Raw genomic sequence first — 20,250 nt, 5'->3', positions numbered from 1 at the left:
AGGTAATGCGAATGTTAACTTAACGAGGAGATTATCAACAAATCCGATTGTACATACACATAAGATTGCACATCAGTGAATGTGAAAATTGTAACTGCAGTAACAGCGTCTGTTAGTTTTGCTGTTTAGCGGTCAGTTTACAATTTACTAGTGTTCATTAAACTGAGTTTAGGCTTTAAGCGTAGGTTAAAGTGAATCTCCAGTTTAAAGAAATATTATGAAACAGGATTAGGTATATCTCTGTAAACCATTTCATCGTTGGCAAATAAACCCGGCGTGTTACTTCCATCTTTGCTAAAAGAAAACTGAACATGTTCCATAATGAAAAGGCTGCCGATGACAGTTTATTTAGTTAACTTTGATAGACGCCTCAAAATTCAAATTAATACCTAACCTTGGTAACAAACCGCGAGCGTGGTAGGAAGCAGCACAGAATTATTTCACTAGCTGGTCCCCTGATTATAAAATCAAAGCAAGTATTTTGGCAGTTGTACATAAGAAAGGCGTCCTTTGTGAAATTTGTTACGGAGCTGGAATGCTGTCACAGAACATTTCGAAGACACCTAGAAGCAATTTAGTCTCATTAATTAAAAACAAAAACTAGACTCTTATTCCTCCGCTTTAACGACATTCTTCAGACTGCAAATCGAAAAATGTTTTAAGAAGAAGTGTGAATCACGCAGATTCACTGAAGATCCGAAGGTGATTTCTTTTTTGAGGCCGAAGCCATGAAGACACGAATTCCACGCGATTTATAATAATTTCGCCGGTCTCTTTAAACTCAGAAGAGTGGAAGAGAAAAGAGGGAAGGGACTAAAATCAAGGGAACCTCAACCATAAAGAAAACTGCATGCATTCATTAGATACCTACATTTATACCATTCATTTCGTCCTCTTTCGGGAGAGGATGTGTAAAAAAATCCGTTTTCCAGGAACTTCAGGAAACTTAACTACATTGTAATAACTTATTTTACACTACTTTAGGCCTGTATACTTCTTTCGTCTCTTTCGTATTAAAGCATTGTTCCATATATGCTCTTCTGTTTGTGAGATCACTAATATCCTGGGTTTTCTGAGTCGCTCCGACCAAAATCACTAAGGACTATTTTCGTCTACCGCTCTCTCTCTCTCATAGCGTATGCTTGGTTATTCGACTTCCATCAATTATCTCATTATAACCAATCCCATTCCTCACCTTTCTCTCGTGATTTCCTGTTACTGATGCACTCAATCCACATTATTTCATAAGAACACTCACTTCTGACTCTCTCTCCCTCGTTTTAGACACAAAAACTCTTCCAATGTCCCATTTTTGGCCTTCATCTTTATAAAGGTATCCCCAAATTTCGTTTTCATCCAATACTAGTAAGTTTACTTTTATAAACTAACCTCTTTGGTGTCAAAAAAATAATTAAAAATTATTAAGTTAAAAGGAAAAAGAAGAGATCTTTGTGAATTCAACCCACTCCTGGGTAGGACTCACAGCTGAAGTCATATTTTGGAGGTAAATATACAGGTCATTTCGCTATTTCTTGCCTGATCCACGGTATAATCATTAAAATGAAATTTAGTGCGTGAATGGCAAGAAAAACATATTGCTATCTGAGAGATTTATTATGTCGTACCCAATTAGGTTATCTAGTTCTCGTATTTTATCTCAGAAAACTATTCAATTATCCTACTAACACATTTGACATAATATACTCTTTATCAATTTACTCTTAATTAATCCTTTAAATTAAAACAGTATGAAAAGTCATTTTTTTTAATTTAAAATATTTTTTTCACAAAAACTTGTTTTGGTTCTTGATATTTGAAAACTGCATTCGAGTAAAATCTTTAGTGAAAAAAAACACAGTGTTTTGGCGATTTATTTAATATTTGGGCAGCTAGTATTTGTCATTGGGGCCTTCAAAATTCCACGGAGGAGGTGGCAATCACACCCTTTACCCTCCCATCATTCGAGTCCGTCGATGAGGAGGGCGGCGCGACGGGGTAGCAAAGGGGAAACCCGGAAGGAGAACGGAATACGGCGCAGAAAGGGAAAACCGAGATTTCCAAACAAGAAGAGGTGAACACGATAAAAACACTCGCAGCTCTCTCCGTTGTAAGTTTGAAATGAATGAGGGCAGACCGATCGGGAGGGGGGGGGGGGAAGGTGAGGAGAATAAGAATGAGAGGAGAATTTGAACAGTGGTTGATGAGAGATCGGCTCCATGGAAGAAGGGAGAGAGGGAGGCAGACAAGCAGGACAAGAGGACAGAGGCGGTAAAAAATGCGAGCATCAACCCCCGGGCGGGGGAGGGTGGGGGAAGGCGGGGCGGACTAAATGGGGCGTCTGCGGGACACAGTGGGCGGGTTTTTGTGGGGGGGGGGGAGAGAGTGGGGGAATGGGTAGAGGAGGAGGAAGAGGAACAGAAAGATGCGCCATCAAAAGGCGAAAACAAAAGACGCTACCGAGCGCGGACGCAATTAAGACAAGCTGAAATAATAAGGGTCGCGTCCGGATCTACATACGCGAGGCCTTGTTTCGCTCGGGGGAGTGATGCCAAGCAACACGGCCGGAATGATGGACTGTATCCAATCACATCCCAGATTTCCCGCTCCCTCCCGCAGTGAGTAGTGAGTATTTTTCCGGGAAAAAGCTTACAAACTATTTTCATTCTAAATGCCTAAATTGTCGTATTCACTGGATTGGTGGAATATTATTAGCAAACTCTAGTGGAACAGGATATCGTAAAGCTCCCAAGAAAGCCAAGAGAAACGAGAAAAGAACAGCTTTAAAAAAAACAAGTCGTTACCATATGATTGAAAGACGGGCGAATAATGCAGGCTTAAATAAAAATTTCCTCGCCCTCATGAGCATTGCTCAAAATATACTTGGAAGAGTCAACACGTGGAGCACAAGTAATGTGTGACTAAGGAAAAAGGTTGGCGAGGCCAAAATTAGTTTCATCCGTTTATCAGCCATAACAGAAATTCGAATTGAAATCTTAAAGTACTTCTAGGATAGACGATGAAAGTAAATAGGAGGAAATATCATATAAAAACATGCTGAAGATTGAACATGTAGGTATTGAAGGCAGAATTTGAACTGCGACGTGAGAAAATGATCAGGAGGAATTTTCTCAAAAGCAGTTAAATGAATGATGGACGATGTTCGAACGGTATCGAACACGGATGAGAATCTAAGACTGCGTTCTTGATTCTAAGTTTTAAGTAATTGTAAGTTTAAACTTTAAGGCGTCATATGGACTTAATTTATGACGTTCGTACAACGTAGTTCAAATGACGACTGCTACGGAATATCCATACGTATGCCCCCTTATATACACCGGAGAGTCCAGTCGTTCGACGAGGTCAATCTCAGTCGGAACCTTGACTAACCATTTTACGCTCTTTTACATGACTTTGTAACTCCATTGTCATTAATAAGCAGATAATGCTTCACAATTAAAGGTATTCATTAACATTGAGTAGTACTATAAATGGTAATACGAATGAAGTGACATCGCACCTTCAAATCCACTAATGTAGTCGCTGACAAAATTCACGATATTCTTTTTCGAGTCACAATTAAGTAGACAGATTAAACAATAAGCATGTCCTCCATCGTACAAAAGGGATCTCGGCAATACTACTCGCAATACCGGCAACTCTTCTGCATTCTAATTGGAATACCGGCATTGGAATTATAGTCCTAGCATTAATTATAACTATATTCACAAATGTGCCGCACACAATAGACATTAGACATGTCTATTATTCCTTAAATATTCAAATTCTTAAGGCATAATTACAATTATTACAAAGTAAAATGAGGGGTTAGTTTTTAAAACAAGTTATCTAAAACCTTGCACCACGATTAATCGAAGACTATTTCACGAGGTGTTTATGTATAAAGAGAATCATTAAGAAATAACACGAAGTTGCGATTAAAATTAGCAATTATGCTTGTAATCGAGTCCAAATGAAAATTTCAATTACTGAAACCCGAAGAACAGAGGAAGAAATACCGTCGAGTTGTTTATTTCCGTTCCGCCAACATGACGGGAAAACGAACATTAATATGCTGCCATTCAGGCAAAGGAATGGACGCGAAGAGTTGACACAGTCGAAAAACGAGATTTACAGTAAAAAATAGAGGAATTGTGGAGCTGTCAAAGTTGGCCGTGGTATTGGCTCACTATGAGAAGGATTATCGATGGAATAAGAGATCCCTCTCCCTTGAAAGAATCTTAGAAACCATTAAGCTCCAATTTATTGCTTACGGGTAGAACAATTTCGAAGATTTAATTTATGTGGACTGTTATTCATAATCCAATTCTGAAAATATGATATTTCAATGTGTCATAAAATTCTATGTCTATAATTCTAAAGTAACATTCGAGTCTATGATAGCAAATTTTATATTTTCCAAAATTAAAATCAAGCCCATGCCATCGGAAGGAAATTCGCAAAACATTAGCTTTAGAATTAATATTCAATACTATAAAATTTTGTGAATTTGCCCCTTATGAAGTGCAGTTAAGATTATTTTTGCATGAATGTCATTGGATATATTTTACTTGCGATTACCTATTTCCCCTTCAATTTCCGTTAACCTTATAAAATTAAGATCACCGCCATCATTTAAAAGCGCGGCGTTGTCATTTGGACCATTTCCTTCTCCCATCCCCTTCCCAACATATTTCGCAAAACTTTGTATGACAACATACGATTCGCAGTCTTCTTCATCCTATTAAGCAAGCTCTTTCCGAAAATTGAATATCCTCCGAGGTAGATCTTTCGATTTATTATCCAAGATTTTTCCGTAAAATATCGTTTTTAAAATTCAGATATGAAAAATCATTGAGTGAAAGGTTTAATAATTATGTAAACACATACATTTTTCTAAACACTTTAATACTGTATGTTGGTTGACTACTTTTTTAGTTTCCCCATTTACCAATGACTTTCAAAGGAAAATTTCACCAGATCTCATTCTGTCGCTTTTTTTCCCTACAGTAAGAACATTTTTCTTATTATAATTTGAACAATATCCGCCTTTTTATACCAAGGGAAAGTCGTCTGCAAAATGACTCTCACTACTGGAGTACCGCTTGGGACCCTCCTCTACTTAACAAGATTCATTTCTTTTAAGAGAATTAACTGCATGAACTAGAGCCACTCCGATAATAATTCTATTCAGTAATGCACCAAAATATTGATAATATTTACAAAAAATATAAGTTTTGACCAAGATGGATATATTCCAACCTCTTCAATAACATCCACAAATTATTTCCAAAAGCATAAACGTTTCACTCCAACCCTGATGAAAAGCTTATTTCTAACAGAATATTTGAAACATTAAGGTGTTTTTTGAATAAGGCAAATACTGAAGGTTTTTATTTTCACTTTTGAGACTCATGCACAGTCCATTGAATTTTTTCAAATGCTGAACACAAAAAGCACGCTACTTCAGATGTATCAACAACTATGTCATCATGATGGCAAGAATGGATAAACTATTAAAAAGACATCCATGCTAGTGTGGTGAGAAACAGCTAACTTTCTGGGAATTCTATAAGCCTTCGCAACCTCGCCCTTGTTCTTATACCTCATAATCCTATGTTTTTTTGCCACTGTACACTTCTGACTGATTCTAAATATGAAATTTGTAGTTCCTTACAAAACCAAGGATAATAACGCAACATCCAAATAATCCCGATATCGAATCCTTATAAATCGTTAGTCATTCACATCTAAGCAAGGGAAAAATATGAATCAGAGCGAAAATTATTATATAATCATCCCATATTTAAACTAACAGTTTTTGGATTTCATTAAAACATGTCGACAAACTAATATTTTAGAAAAATGATTAAGTAATTAATTTATATTGGGAGATTAATTTTGATTGGAAGTATTTTCGTCTTAAATTTAATACTCAATATACGAAAGAAAAGAATAAGAAAGTCAATATACTCATTCTAAATGCATAAAATAACACATTACATTGCGATAATAGTGCCTCCATTTTGGTAATTTGCGATGCCCGACAAAAGAACTGTCGAAGACTACGACTTGTACAAATGAAACCTTTCTGAAATATTTTTGATGGCTTTTTTACAATAAGAAACATCCTGATTTTTATAAACATTTTATACTTAGGGGCGAGTGTATTCCTATTATTGAAAGGGAATAACTAAGAAAGTCTAAAAAAAAGTTGGTAGCTTAAATTATCTAGCATAGAGAATTTGTTTTTAAATGTTCCTTTACGTCTTTCTATGCTACATTTAGGATAATGTACACTTCCTGCCTGGTGTGTTTTCAGTCGTGCTATATTTAAAAACAACTGAGTTTTTACAAAAGGTTTTTGAAAAGCCTTCTCTTCATTGATTGAGGTCTATTAAACAAACTTCAAACTCGAAAATATCATAATTTCTGCATGATTAACGAGCTCTCTCTAAATCTGTCTCCATCTCTGGTTTTAAATTCTAAAAAAAATATTTACCTGGCTCTTAATTCAATTCCTTCTTTCATCACTTTTACTCACTGTATTAACTCCTAAATACAACTACAATCCAACAAATGGATATATGAATTTGGATTTTGATCTTATAAATATAATGACTGTTTTTGCATGCATATCTATAAACCCTAAGCGTATCTATTTGCCTTCCTGGTCCCATTTTCAATTATATTTTGGATAATCCTGATGTTTTTACAAAGATTACTCCATTTACTTTATTTTACCCATCCCTGTTTTAATCTAATATATCAAAATTTCCTTTCAGTGGCAGATCAGAATCTACCGCATAATAAATATGCTTATGACAAAATACCCCTCCCTCTATTTGTCGATAAAAGCCCTCCAAATTCAAGGCTCTTGACCGTAATTATGTTAAAAAGATTTTGATTTAGACCCATCATTTTGTACGCTTACACATGTGATTATAAGATTTCATGCATAACTATATCAATCAGACCATACTATATTACGAGGAATTTCCGAGTGGATTGAGTCAACACTTAAGAGTTCTTTTTACACGCATAATAATTTTAAACAATATTTAAGTTTTATCATAGGTCTTCACAAGTTAAAAATAACGTAAAATCATATTTTATATTTATCAATTATAAGTTTTACCGCATTAATAAAAATGATATACAATTAAACTGAAATTTTAATTGAAAAAGAAAATAAAAATTATTATTTTTACTTCATTTTTTTCTCTCTGGAATACAATGAATATTATATAGGGTGGGATTAAAAATATACAAAAAATTGAGTACTCATATGTGTGTGCATCGGGTTCACTCTGGACTGTCAAAATAGCATATTACCAAATTAATAATTACGTTCACTCATTTTTAACATGGAACTAAAGAGATTGATGCCAGAGTGTAAGCTGAGCCGTAAACAATGTGCATTTTAAACAAATTATATGGGTATTAACATTTAAATAAGTGACTGTTCAGGTGACAGAGTTTCAAAATATTGTAAAATACTAAAGAGAAAAAGACGTAAAAGGAAAAGTGTCACTTTGTACATTGAGGAAACACGTGTGTTAGCCAGATATTACATATTTTTTGGCATGTTTTTTTCAGGAAATAGGAAACAAGTGAATAAGGGAATCATCGCCATTGCACGGGTGGAACAGTATGCATACATAACCAACTGCGCAATTACTAGTACGTAAAGCTTCGTCTTAGAAATTCATCCAAGAAAAGATACAAGATTTACAGGCATACATTGTTTTGGATAACCAACCTTGACATTAAGCAAAGTTTCAGCGACTGAAAAATGAGAAAATATTTGGAACCCGGAGAAAAATATGAACGATCAAATAAAACACTGTCATTGATTGATCAAGATAGTTGTGCAGAAAGCAGGCTCTTAGTGAAAACATTTGCGAAAAAAATATTCGATCGGTTAAATGAATTAATCGTGGCTGTTCCTTTGAAAGATTAACCGCGGTTAGCAGAATTTTTCGAAGAGTCCGTCGATTAATGTTACAAGCCTGTAAAACCTCTACCCTGCAATCTACGCAACGCAATCGCGAGAAAATATTGCTTGGAATTGGTCTTGGACGGATTGGCAATCAAATTCACCGAAAGAAAAGAAGCAAGGATTATTACCAATTATTAATTAATACTATAGCTAACTAAAATCGTGGAGGTAAAACTCCGCGTCGGCCATATTTTGAAAGGTATGCCAACTCCGTAGTTCTCACTGGTAAAGCATGTTTTAATGGGATATTTATTTTATGTTTTATTGTGTTCTAATATACTTCTAATTTAAAAATTAGATTCCCGCGATAAATTAAGCTTTTGACGGGTTGATATCGGAGTGAAATCGTCGAAAGATATTCGGAGAATGTGACTTCAGAACGTCATTATTACTACTTCGTAATGATCTACTGAAATACAGTGAATAAACTCACAACAACTATCACTTTAAAGGGAGCATACACATAATGACTGTGGAATACAGAAGCTGAGAGAACCTCAACCATACAGCATTTAAAATAACATTGAAATCACGGTTAATTATTATTCAAAATAACATGGAAGCATGAAAACCAGTCACATTAAACCCGAGCTCTAAAATATGCATTATTTTCCGTGAAAACGCGAAACTCAGAGTACTTTTACTTTCATAAAATAAATTTGCTAATTTTTATCATGTCATTCAATAGGCAGTGCGATGTGACGCATATGTGACCCGAACCACGTAATTTTTTCCCAGATATTGCCTTCAGAATATGAATTTTTCACAAAATTATGTATGGATTATTTGAACAAATGATAAACAAATTAATTAGGATGACTTTCACGGGAGTTTCACACTTCCTGCATCAAGAATTTACACTTTACCCACCAATAACCACACCCTAACTAAAGATAGGCACTTTGCGACGAAAATATCCGATATAATGATGAGCACGACGATTTTAAGCAATGTATAACAGTAAAAGGTTACTCAAAAATATATAAATTATCATTCCCTTGGGCACGTAAATCCCTTGATCTCTGTTGAAGATTCTTTTCAATCCAGCGATGTGCAAAGTATGTCCCGTGGACTAGACCCAAGTCCTCGGATATTTTCATTCGGCCTTGTAAGTATTTTTAGAGATATGCACGATTTTCAAGTGGACATGGGTAAACCCGTTACATAAAGGTTTCTTTACAATATCGCGCGAATAATATCGCTCAATAAAGGTATTTCTAAACAGAACATGCAATTCTACCTCAGCAATTGCTGGACCATGAATGGACATGAGATTAAAGCACAGAATAAAAAAAGAACGACAACACAGGCTTCCCAATCACATCGATAAATGAGATCAGCACAGAAATCACTCATCTACGCATTCCTCCCTCCCGCTTGACTTACCTCCAAGGAGCGGCATCATCAGTCATATCCTCACTGGCCATCGTGTGTGAGATCAGAGGTTCGCAAGGAATCTGTTGAAGTAGGTGAGGTTTTTCGTATTCTATTTGTTTTCGTCTTTGAAAATCGTTCGGACACCGAAACTTTCCTCTCTTGCTTCGAAAGTTCGATGTTTCTGCGCCAGTCTTTTTGGCCGGACCGTCCCTTTGGTTTTTTCCCCTTCTTGTCTTTCACGTGTTTCCGACGGCAAACAGACACTGACGACGGGAAAAAAGGACTTTTCCCTCGGTTGAGACCAGCCCGACTCGCGCGAGGCGCCGCTTGCGGCGAGAAAAGAGATTCACTCTCTTCTTCCACCCAACACCACCTTGGTCGAGCGAGCGACTAGAAAGATAAATCCGACTCCTCTCTCTCTCTCTTTTCCACTTCCTCTCTCTTCTCGCTCCCTCCTCTCTGTCTTTCTTTCCAGTTCCAAAACGCCTCCCAAACGCTCTCTTCTCCCTGGGGATTTTATTTCCCTCGAGGAGAAAACGGCGAAAAAATCTTTTAAACGCTAACACACTTCCCAAAGCATCTCTCCCTATCCTCCCACGAGGACGTGAGCACAAACGTGTCCGAAAGAAACGAACGAAGAGATACAAGAGTGTGGAAAACCACCGTTACTTCTACCAATTCTCTTATTCCCATGAGGAAAAGTTTTCTTCCCACACGCACGCACACAAACGCACAAACATACACACACCCCCCTTCTGAAACTCCCACCGATCTCCCGAAGGGTTCTTTAATAATAGCTTACGGAGTCACACACCGCCTGGAACTTTTCCAGGGGTGCACCGACGAAATATCATACACACCTCGAACACCCTCTCAATTCCCTTCCCTCTCCTGCCTTTCGGCTTCCTTCCTTCTTCCCCCTCCCCCACCCTTTACGCCGTCTTCGGAAGTGTAGCAGGCGGGTCGGAGGCCGTGGCCGGGAGCGAAGGAACCTGGGTAGGTGGACGGACCATTTGCGACGCGAACCACATCATCTCCCGCTTGCCGATTCGCCGCCGGAAATCCGGGCCGGCCGATTTTGAAAGTTCGGGCTCCAGCGAACTCCCCTCCCCCCACAATCCGTAGTGGCGATCTTTCACCGAGTTAAAGCGACATCATGCCACCCCCGCTTGAGCCACCCCCCGTGGCGGCCGCGAAGAGGACCATCCCCCGCCCCGCTCACCCCTCACTCACCCCCCGCAGACTGGGGAGCTTCCGTGACGGAAGCTAGGGAGCTTCCGGACGGAGCTAGGAAGTGACGGAAAGTCCCTAATATCCGCAGCGACTGCGGAAACCGGACGTAAACACCACGTTCCCTCGGCAGAGAAGGAACTCTCGGCCCCAGAAATAGTACCCCGAAGGTCGCACGAGTCTACGGAATCTAATCGCTCGTCCCTTGACTCGGTGACACCTACAAGAACACCCACCTCCCTCCCGGGGACGTTGATCCTCTAAAAACGACACACTAAGTCTCAACGGCTGCGTCCCAACTGATCGCATGTAATGATTCGCTTGTGCCGGCAGAATTAAGTCCTCGGTCCACGCTTCCTTCCTTCTTCCCGGTTCACTGTCAAATCTCTCAGGTGATCGCCTCCTCACCCCCAGCGGGGACCTTTTCCATTAAGTCCAGACGAACACAGCATCGGGAAAATAAACGGCTTTCTGATCAGCAAAGACCTTAAGAATGCCGTGCAGCGCGTAGAATTCTGAGGTTGACCCCACGATGGAGCCCGCAGGCACCACCGAAACAGACGTCTCTTGCTTCCGGAAAAAGACTACCAATTTTCTAGACGGATGAGAACTCTTTAGAGGGTGCGTTTCCCGTAGAATTAGGAGGCGGTTGACTCCTTGAGGGAGCAACCCCGCTTGAGGTCTACCGAGCTCAGTAGTCCCTTCGAGGCGAAGATGGAGATCGGGAGACAAAGAGTCACCGAAAATATTAAGGAGAAGTGGCCGTGTGCGTGCCTCGGCTCGCTAAGTCGCCCGGGTGTGAACGTTTCCCAGGAGAGTCGTGCAGAAGACTGAGAGTCGAATGGGGGGAGAGGAGCGGAGGAGCCTTGGAGAACTTGAGAGCCCCCGTTTGTGTTCCTCGAGGTGTTGCGGACTAGGCTTCGCGGGGAGAGATGGGGGGGGGGGCGAAACCGAGAAGGTGGGTGTGGGGGGATGGAGAGGGGGTGGGTTTACGAGGGACAGGGGGGGAGATGAGGGAAGGAAAGAGAGAGAGAGAGAGAAAGAAGAGGGGGACCCTTTTTCGTGTTTTTAAACGGGTTGAAATGGTTCGCGGGGATAGGAAGAGACAAGACGAAGGAGGGAGGGAGGAAGAGGGGAGGGGGTGGGGGAGAGTTTGGGCGAAAGGGCACGGTGAACTACCCGCCTTTCGAGGAGAGGGAGGGGGGAAGGTAAAGAACTGGGGGGAAGGAAGGAGGGGGGTTCGTCTTTTTTTTAAGGGGGTGGATTTCAAGGGAGTGGAATGGGGGTCGCGGAGTTGTGCGAGTGGAGCGTATGAGGGCAGAGAGGTGAGATGGGGGTCACGTGAGAGGATGGAGCGATGGCCAAGGAGGGGAGAAATGATGCGGGGTGAGGGAGGAGGGTATGCAGGGTGGTAGGGATGAAGGTGAGCAGGGTTAGGGTCGATGGAATCCAATGAGGGGAGTGGTGATGACAGAGGAGGGGTCAAACGGAGCACGGAAGCGATGCGGGAGGCCGGACGGGAAGGGAGAAGGCGACGCGGAGGGCATGAGTTCGGCAAGTACGAGAAGCTGAAACGGGCGCCCGCTTAGGCGCCCTCCGAAACAGCGTCACGCTCTTTTCTAAGGTTGCCAACCACTTCCTCACTGTCACAACATGTCACGCTATATCGGGTGCCTAAATTGACTCCACGTTACTCCAAAACTCTTTTAATACACGTAACTTGCTGGAAATTCCAGATGATGACTGATATTCACACCCCTGTCCACATAAAGGTTAATATTTAAGTTACAATTATGCATAAGTTTTCAAGAATAATTAGAAGAAACACTTTCATCACGCGCCGTTTAGTTCCAAAACCAATTATTATAGCAAAACATGGATTTTAATTTGGGTGAGGACTAGATAATTACCAGTGTCAATGGCAGACGAACCCATCCATCGTTTATGATGCATGCATAACGCCTCAGCAAATGCGTGGCGTCTTAAATGCTCGGTGTCTTACTATTATTCCGTAGGTGTCTCTCACAAATCTGCTTCGAACAATCGAATACGAAACACACTGAATGCCCAAAATCTATCAAATTAAGTTTAGAATAAAATTGTATTTTAGATAGATGAAACTTAAGTTTTAAGAAGAAACACATAACTTTTATTTCTACGATAAAGTCACCGGACCATTTTTATTTAACATAAATACGGTCTTTTTTTCTATCCCCGATACTTTAAACATACCAGCTCTATGCCACTGTGTGTTCCCAGCGATTTCACGTTGAAGGAAACAAGTTTTAAAGCTTCATATGAGCAGATGATAGAAGATAATAATGTTAACCACTTAAGCCATTCCTGAGCTGTTTCTCTCCATCTTTTACATAAAAACAATACACCAACTTGAACAGCAAAACTGTCTCAGTGGTTACTTTCCAAACCATTTCTATTGACTAAATTCCATCATAACACTGGGATATTTGTTGAATTACACATTACTTTTCTTTGCATTTTTAATGGTGCATCATAGCATTGAACTTGAATGGAACATTTAATTCAGGATTCTAAAAAATCTCAGTATTTCAAACGCTGTTGTCTACGCTGCCAGCCAATTCAAAAACTTGATCGAATACATTTTTATTCTCGTGAATCAACTGAGAGGCCAGACTTAAACACCGATGAATACTTGTAATAATTTATATAAAGTCTACACGAAAGATACGATTTGTGAGGAATCACAAAACCGTGAAAACCCTGTTCTCTTAGTATTTTACTATTAAAAGAAGAACATAACGTATTTTTCCACAGTTCTTTATTTTGATACTACTAGTTTCATTGCTTAGGCGTCACCATCAGGTACCTAAGACGCCTAAACGTTGAAAATATTAGTATCAAAACAAAGAAAGTTGGAAAAATACATTGTGTTCTTCATTTAATGAACATGAACTTCCTCAAATTTGAGCCAGAAACAATCGAATAAGTATTTTATTATCTGTAAATTTATATTTTCCAAGGGCACGTATTGTATTTATTTAAAAATCAGTTACCATTCCAAATCTGCATAATAGCAGAATTAGAGCCTGTAAATAGCCAGATAAACAACATTGGAATTCGGTACTTCAGTACTTTACAATGCGTAAACCTAATAAATAGATAACAAATTTCCGCGGCAGTCAAGCTCAGGTAATAACAGCGAGAGAAAAGATAACAATGGAAGCAAAAGGAAATGAGGTGTCTCGGAAGAATGGTTAATATTAAATTGGAGGCGCGAATAGCGACGAAGAAGAACCAGGCTTGTCAAAGAAAAAGAGAGAAGAGCGGATTGGGCATACTCCAAGGCATAATAGCCTCCCGAAGACAATTTTGGATAGGAAAATATATGCTGAGGACTGCAAAAGAAAACATAAAATTAATATCTGCGGCAGACAAGAGATGCAAAAGCATTGAACTATGGAGAAATGTAGCGGCTAACTGGAATTTGCGACAGTGTGAAGTGCTGCAGCAAACAAAATATTTGGATTGAAAACAGCCAATGAACTTGATGATAAATAAATAACTTTAAAAACGGGTAGTAAATTTGAAACTGCTCCAATTACATTGTCAAATTTCGTTCTTAACCCCTGATATTTTCTAGATTGCGTCAAGAAAATCAGCCGAGGAAGATGATTTTACTTGGTGCTTGACCAGTGTGATATTCCCGCCCATAAAATTTCGTGCGGGGAATCCCAGTGCCATTTAGCAAATTCAGCCCACGCCACTAGTGATGAGTGGATAGGCAATAGCTGCCATCGCATTAGGGGAGCAAGGCGGAGAGAGAGGATGGGGTTCGTGGGAGGGGAGTCATGCTGGAGGGTTGGGGGGGGGAGAAGGTGGGGGAGGAGGGAGTGGGAGGCATGCTGTCCTCCGAGTGGGGGATGGGAGGGAGTGCGCATGGCGGAGGGCGGGGAGGATTAGGAAGTAGGCGGGAGATGGAGTAGAAGAAGTATGGAGGATAGGAGGATGGGGTAGAAATAAATGGAAGATGGGAGGGGAAAATGAGAAAATATAAAATATTAAGGAAGTAAGATGAAGGAATAGGAAATACGTGATAAAAAAGAGAATAAGAATCTCAGTGCTGTGCATTTATGAATAAAAATAAATGGATGATATTTGTTATCTGTTAACGTTTCTACATATTCGTTTAAAACTATAGCTTCGAGTCATGGACCATCCCATGGGAAATGGTCTTTGATCCTTGGAGAAACAATCGAACAAATTATAGGGGAGTGAGAAACCTGGTGCTGACGCAGGATGATCGCGATTAAACGGACATAAAATTATATAGAAGGACATCGTAGAAGAATAGAAGAAAAGCCTCATTGAGCTAAATACGTGAAAGAAGAGCTTACCCATTTCACCATGCTTTGAAAACAATGTATTTGTTAGGAATAAAAGGGAAAATGGTAGGAGAGCAAGTCACTCTCACGAAGACAAAAAAGAGGACGATATAAGGAGAAATGTAAAAAGGAAGATTATTCGAAGGAAGATTGGGTCCTCTCTGTGGAAGGGTGGAGAATACCAATTTTCGGAATGGAGGAAAAGGAATAAACGCACATTTATTATTCAAAAACATATAGAATATAACACCTTTTTTATTTCTATGACAAAATGCATATTAATTAGAATTCTGTGAGATTCTGTTGTCGGTACCGATTTATAACGTTCAAAAGGTAAATCTAAATATCAAAGTCAACATACACGCCGTCGAACTCCAATTTAATAAAAATTACCAGGAACTACAATTTTAGTTAACGCGTTGCGATTTACGATAGGGTCTGAGTGCTAAATGTGCATGCATGTAAATAAATACTGGATTGTATCAGAGAATTTGTCAATTTCGTGATTTAAGAATTTATATGGAAGAAATAATTCCATCTCTTTCAGGTTTCAATACAAAATCACCAAAGAATGAGACGGAATATAAAGCAAAAATATTGAGTGTGAGAATATATAAGAAATATTTGAACAAGTAAAATGAAGGCAGATGAAAAAAGACGCTAAAAAAAGACGCTATATTAAGACGCTATATTAAGACGCTATTCGTGCGGTGCAAAAGAAGCAGGCGCAGGTGGAAAATTAGGTGCATCGCAAGCATTTATTAAGTTTTATGCATGGATGCGAAAGAGAATACTAAATAAGCTACATGCTTGAAATATGGGAACAAAACTATTGGGACGAAGAAATGGAGCTGATTGTCCAAATACCTGGAGGGGAGTAGAGGAGTGCATCTCGCTGAAAGAAGTATAAAGACTTCGTAGCACTAAGAAAACTGTATTGAATAAATGAAAAAAACTCAAATAGCCGTGAACAGTTTACCTTTCAAAACAAAGTACAAATGAGATTAGTTGGCTAACGCCACAAGTCAAAGGAAGGGGCAGAGGGTAAAAAGGAAAGGGATGAGAAAGGTTAAAGAATTAATATTAAGAAAACTGTCGCGAAGCAGAAAACTTCTTTGTAAAGATAGACATATAAGTAGCTATCAATCTGATCTGAATGAAAAAAATACAAATGTATACTTTTAATGAAATGCGACGAGAGACATTTTAGCCAAGTTGCTATTGCCTTTTAAAAAAATCCTTTTACGCTTGTTCATCTTAATGCCATCGGGTCATTTAATTTTCTGCCGCATCATTTAAGCACAATAATAAGATTTTATGTTGTTTGGTAGAGACTAGGGTGGTATAAATTGCGCCAATTTAGTCTTCATTTCTCTTGGGTATAAAAATCACTTATTTTCGTTTTATAATGAACAATTGTATGCGGGAGAATCTTTTTATAACTTCGCTTGAGATAGAGGTGAAATAAAGCCCGCCAAATTGAGTTATCCAACTTTCTTTGCTTTATAAAAGCGTTCTAATTATATATTCACGAACTTCAGACGTTACCACGAGAGCCTTATTATAAGTTCCTACCCTTAATTTTCTTTGTTTCCAAAATATATCAACAATGCGTTCTATAATGGTCATCTACCAATATACACACTTTTAACAAAGAATTATATCAGGAGACGAGTCACTCAAAGTCCAATTCGCTCAGACCATGTAGTTAAGAGGGATCGCCAGCGGTTGTAGACCTTGAAAAGAATACGTCAGAAGAGTATAAGGATTCTCATAACAGAGAATCAGGTGTCATTCTATGAATTGGGAAGCATTTTACCTATGTATGAAACATAATAAAATTTAAACAATTAATTTAAGCATTTTAAGGAATTGCCGAGGAATTTTGTGAGATGTCGCACTATAACTTATTATCCCATCCTGATTGGAGCCACGCTTAACATAGGGACCTTCATTCGACCTTATTTGTTGGGAAGTGCCCTCCACAAATATAACAACGATAAAAGAATAACTGAATGTTCAAAAACTATGAGGAAGAAGTGGGGTTTGTAATAATCTTGTAAATCAATTATATTGTGGCAGTTTTATACACTAATTGTTTTATAATAGTTTTGTAACTTCTTGGGGTTTATAGAAGCAATTCTGACACAAACACAGGCATTTTATTTCAATTTGGTGCCTTTTTTTTTACCATATCAGAGGATTCTAAAATTTTCTAAATGAGACTATTCCAAAAATGAAAGCTTCAAGAATGTTTATAGTTAACATGTAGTGCCTATAACTTTTGATGGACTAATTTGACGATTCTTGAACCTACGATAACTCTGCCGATCCTCTTCCTGGACGAATTTGAATACCGTGCACAGTTCACGTCTAGGAAAGTTCATAGTCATCAGGAATCGTCGTGGAAGAAATTCATAACAGAATTGAATAATCACAGTAAAACTTGTTAAGTTTTGACTCGGGCATTGTGTTGTAATATGCAATATTGAGGCTAATGTTTTAATCAAATCATCAGCATATCACGCGATAATAGTGGGAATCTTCTTCCTCGCCAGTTTAATGACATCAGTTGTGGTTTCTTATCAGAATGTAAAAGATTGTATTATGTTCAAGTTGACACTTCACATTCCCTTAACGTTTACAAAACTGCAGGAGTGCTTTATTAGAAACGTATGAAATACGATTGGAAAAACGCCACGAATAAGATAAACAGGAAAGCCCAAGCATTAAGTTTTGAAAGTGAACAATAAAAGTCTTGACAAATATTAATAAATAAAATTTTGGAGTGAATGAAATCGGGATATTAGTACTACATACAAAATATGCAAGATCGAACTAAGCAACTCTGATGAAATTAAATACTTGTGAGCCCTTCTGCTCTTCTACGTTAACACCACCAGAAAGAATACGCTGGTCCACCTCAAGGAAACTTGGCTTAATTAGATGGGATGTAGGTAAATGCAAAATGAAGAACAGGTACCATTACACTCGAATTTAGCCGACGTATTTTTAGAGCATCGGAAAACGTTTTAATTAAGGAAGAAGATAAAGTTCAGAGACGATCCGCTAGATTTCAGAAATGTTTTCACGAAAAGAAAGTAAGTGTGTCGGAGTAATTGGGGAAACCGGGATGAGAGTCCATTCGAATGCAAGGATTAAGAGTTTCAGAAAAATACCGATAACTCGCCATTACTCTTGGCACCGAGAAAATTTGGATCACAAACTATTCGATCATTTTATACCGCAATCTTTCTTTTTAGAAAAAAACAAGTTAAACAAAGGACAACAGTTTACTTTCAAACTCATTCTAACCTAGCACCATGTGTCATCGAAATCATGCGAAGGTTGAGTACTCCAAGAAAAAAGAACATACCGTTTGCTGTTTCTTTAGCGAGCACATCCATTCCACCCGAATTCGTATGATTAAAGGCAGGTGCCCTAAAAAAAAGTCAAGAAGTCAAACGCCATCATTGAGAGCTGCAGGATGCAAAGATGTGGATCTTATATTTTATGTTTATCGTTAAATTCTAACAGACCGTCGTCTTGTGTTTTGGGGGAGTTATTATGCAGAGAAGGTGAAGGGACGCGAGGAAAAAAGACGTGAATCGAAGTGAAAAAAAGGAGAGATAAAAAAGGTGGAGAGGCATGGGCTGAACGGCGCTGGGGTTGATGGGTGGCAGATGGAGTTGGGGAAGGGGGGAATGCAAACGGCGCTCAGGGGAAGGGGGGAGGAAGGGAGGGGTTGGGGGAAAAGGCGGAGGATGGGGACCCGGGGGTCGGGGGAGGCCAATCGCCCGGTCGCCTCCGGGGAGGGGGAGGACACGTCGGACGCGATGGGTCGTGGGGTGTGAGACGAAGAAGCCCAAAGGATCTATTTCTGGAGGCGATGGTCAGAGGGTTCACCACCACTCACCCCCGTCCTTCCCTTCCTCCGCCTGCCCCCCCAGCCCCTCCCACAACCCCATCCTCCCCACGTCCATTTGTCCTCCTCCGCACCACGCGCAAAACCACCCGTTGAACCTCCCCCACCCATTCTGGACCTTCGTTCGACGCCTACTGAGATCTGTCACTGCTCGGAGATGGAGAGCTTCGGAGGAAAGACCCAAGGGGATGGAGGGAACAGGAAGAGCGCGAAGCCTTGCTCTCCTGCCCCATCCCCTCCCTCCCCCCCCCTCACCACCTCCTCCTCCCTCCATTCCGCCGCACAACCATCTCCTTTTCCACGAAGTGAGGAGGAGGAGGGAAGGAGCGTGTACCCGCGAGGAGTTGGGGGAGGGGGGTCGCGATGTTGCGAAACCCGCGGACAGTCGCGGAATTATGCATCTGCCGGGTGCGCTTGCCGCCGAGAGCGAGCCGTAATTCCTGCTGTGGTGACGCTTGTCGCCTTCGGGCCGACCGTGAGGGCACCGCCGCACCCCCCCCCCCTTCCACTAAAGCCATCTATCTACATCTTAACCCGTTTAACTTTAGGATAACAACGACTAAATTTGGCTCGGGAGAAATCACTACTGCAATTTAGACTACTCTTGAGAGTTTGACAAATACATAAATACGAGTTGGGTACAAAGATATCATTTGGCTACTTACAAAAAGAATATAGGAAAACAATTATATCGTTGAAATTAAGCCCGGCATAATCTTAAAATATTTCTCAATATTCATAGTCGTGCGCAATGATGCACGCATTTCTCGCATCTTGCTAGTATTATGACGATGCCCCGTTTATAGAATACCGCCGCCTTAGTCTTCAACAATTTCTGGACGTGTCTTCTTCTTTTTCTCATCACCACTGCCGAACTCCTGAGAGTCGACAATTTCTTTGAGGTGCGAAAATAGATGGAAATCCCTCAGCGCTCTTTCTGGAGCTCGCACGTGGGATGGTGATTTGTTCACAGCGGATTCAGTTGATCAGCTCCCTGGTCACACTTTCGGTGTGCCGTCATGCAGCAACTAATCGTCAGAACGCAGAACACCAAGCACTTTTTTGCGAATGGTGGATTGATAGATTACTTAATTAATTCATCTTAACGCAGTCATACATGGTACCCTGAAAATCACCTTTGTGTGTGGCAGAGGGTGATTACACACCAGATTACTTTCTAACACAACATACTTTTCCCTCCTAGCGAAGTCGGACAACCTATTCTGATCTATTAACGAATGATGTTTCGAACATCATATCCGACGCTTAATCATCAACGACGTGAACAAAAGCAAACAAAATGGCTGGGGCACATCACCAGGTGCGCCGGAGATATGAACAGTGGGCACTAATTTGCT

At 39.9% G+C, this 20,250-nt stretch overlaps 1 protein-coding gene across 3 annotated transcripts in view; it reads right to left on the bottom strand.

Moving 5' to 3' along the window:
• Positions 1 to 20,250, bottom strand: part of LOC139687317 (protein piccolo-like) — a 378,873-nt gene that overhangs the window by 243,763 nt on the left and 114,860 nt on the right. The window contains exon 1 of one of the 3 annotated variants that reach the window (XM_071584471.1): positions 9,386 to 10,269. The exons of the other annotated variants lie outside the window; for them this stretch is intronic. Coding sequence (XP_071440572.1) covers positions 9,386 to 9,426 — 41 coding nt within the window. The 5' untranslated portion in view covers positions 9,427 to 10,269. Of the gene's footprint in view, positions 1 to 9,385; positions 10,270 to 20,250 lie in introns of those variants that run through there. 3 annotated transcript variants of the gene reach the window in all.

The sequence above is a fragment of the Hetaerina americana genome, unplaced genomic scaffold (genome assembly GCF_022747635.1).
Source record: "Hetaerina americana unplaced genomic scaffold, ioHetAmer1.1.p SCAF_19, whole genome shotgun sequence".
Lineage (NCBI taxonomy): Eukaryota > Metazoa > Arthropoda > Insecta > Odonata > Calopterygidae > Hetaerina > Hetaerina americana.
Note: the sequence above shows the minus strand (reverse complement) of the source record. Positions and strands in the feature narration are given on the sequence as shown.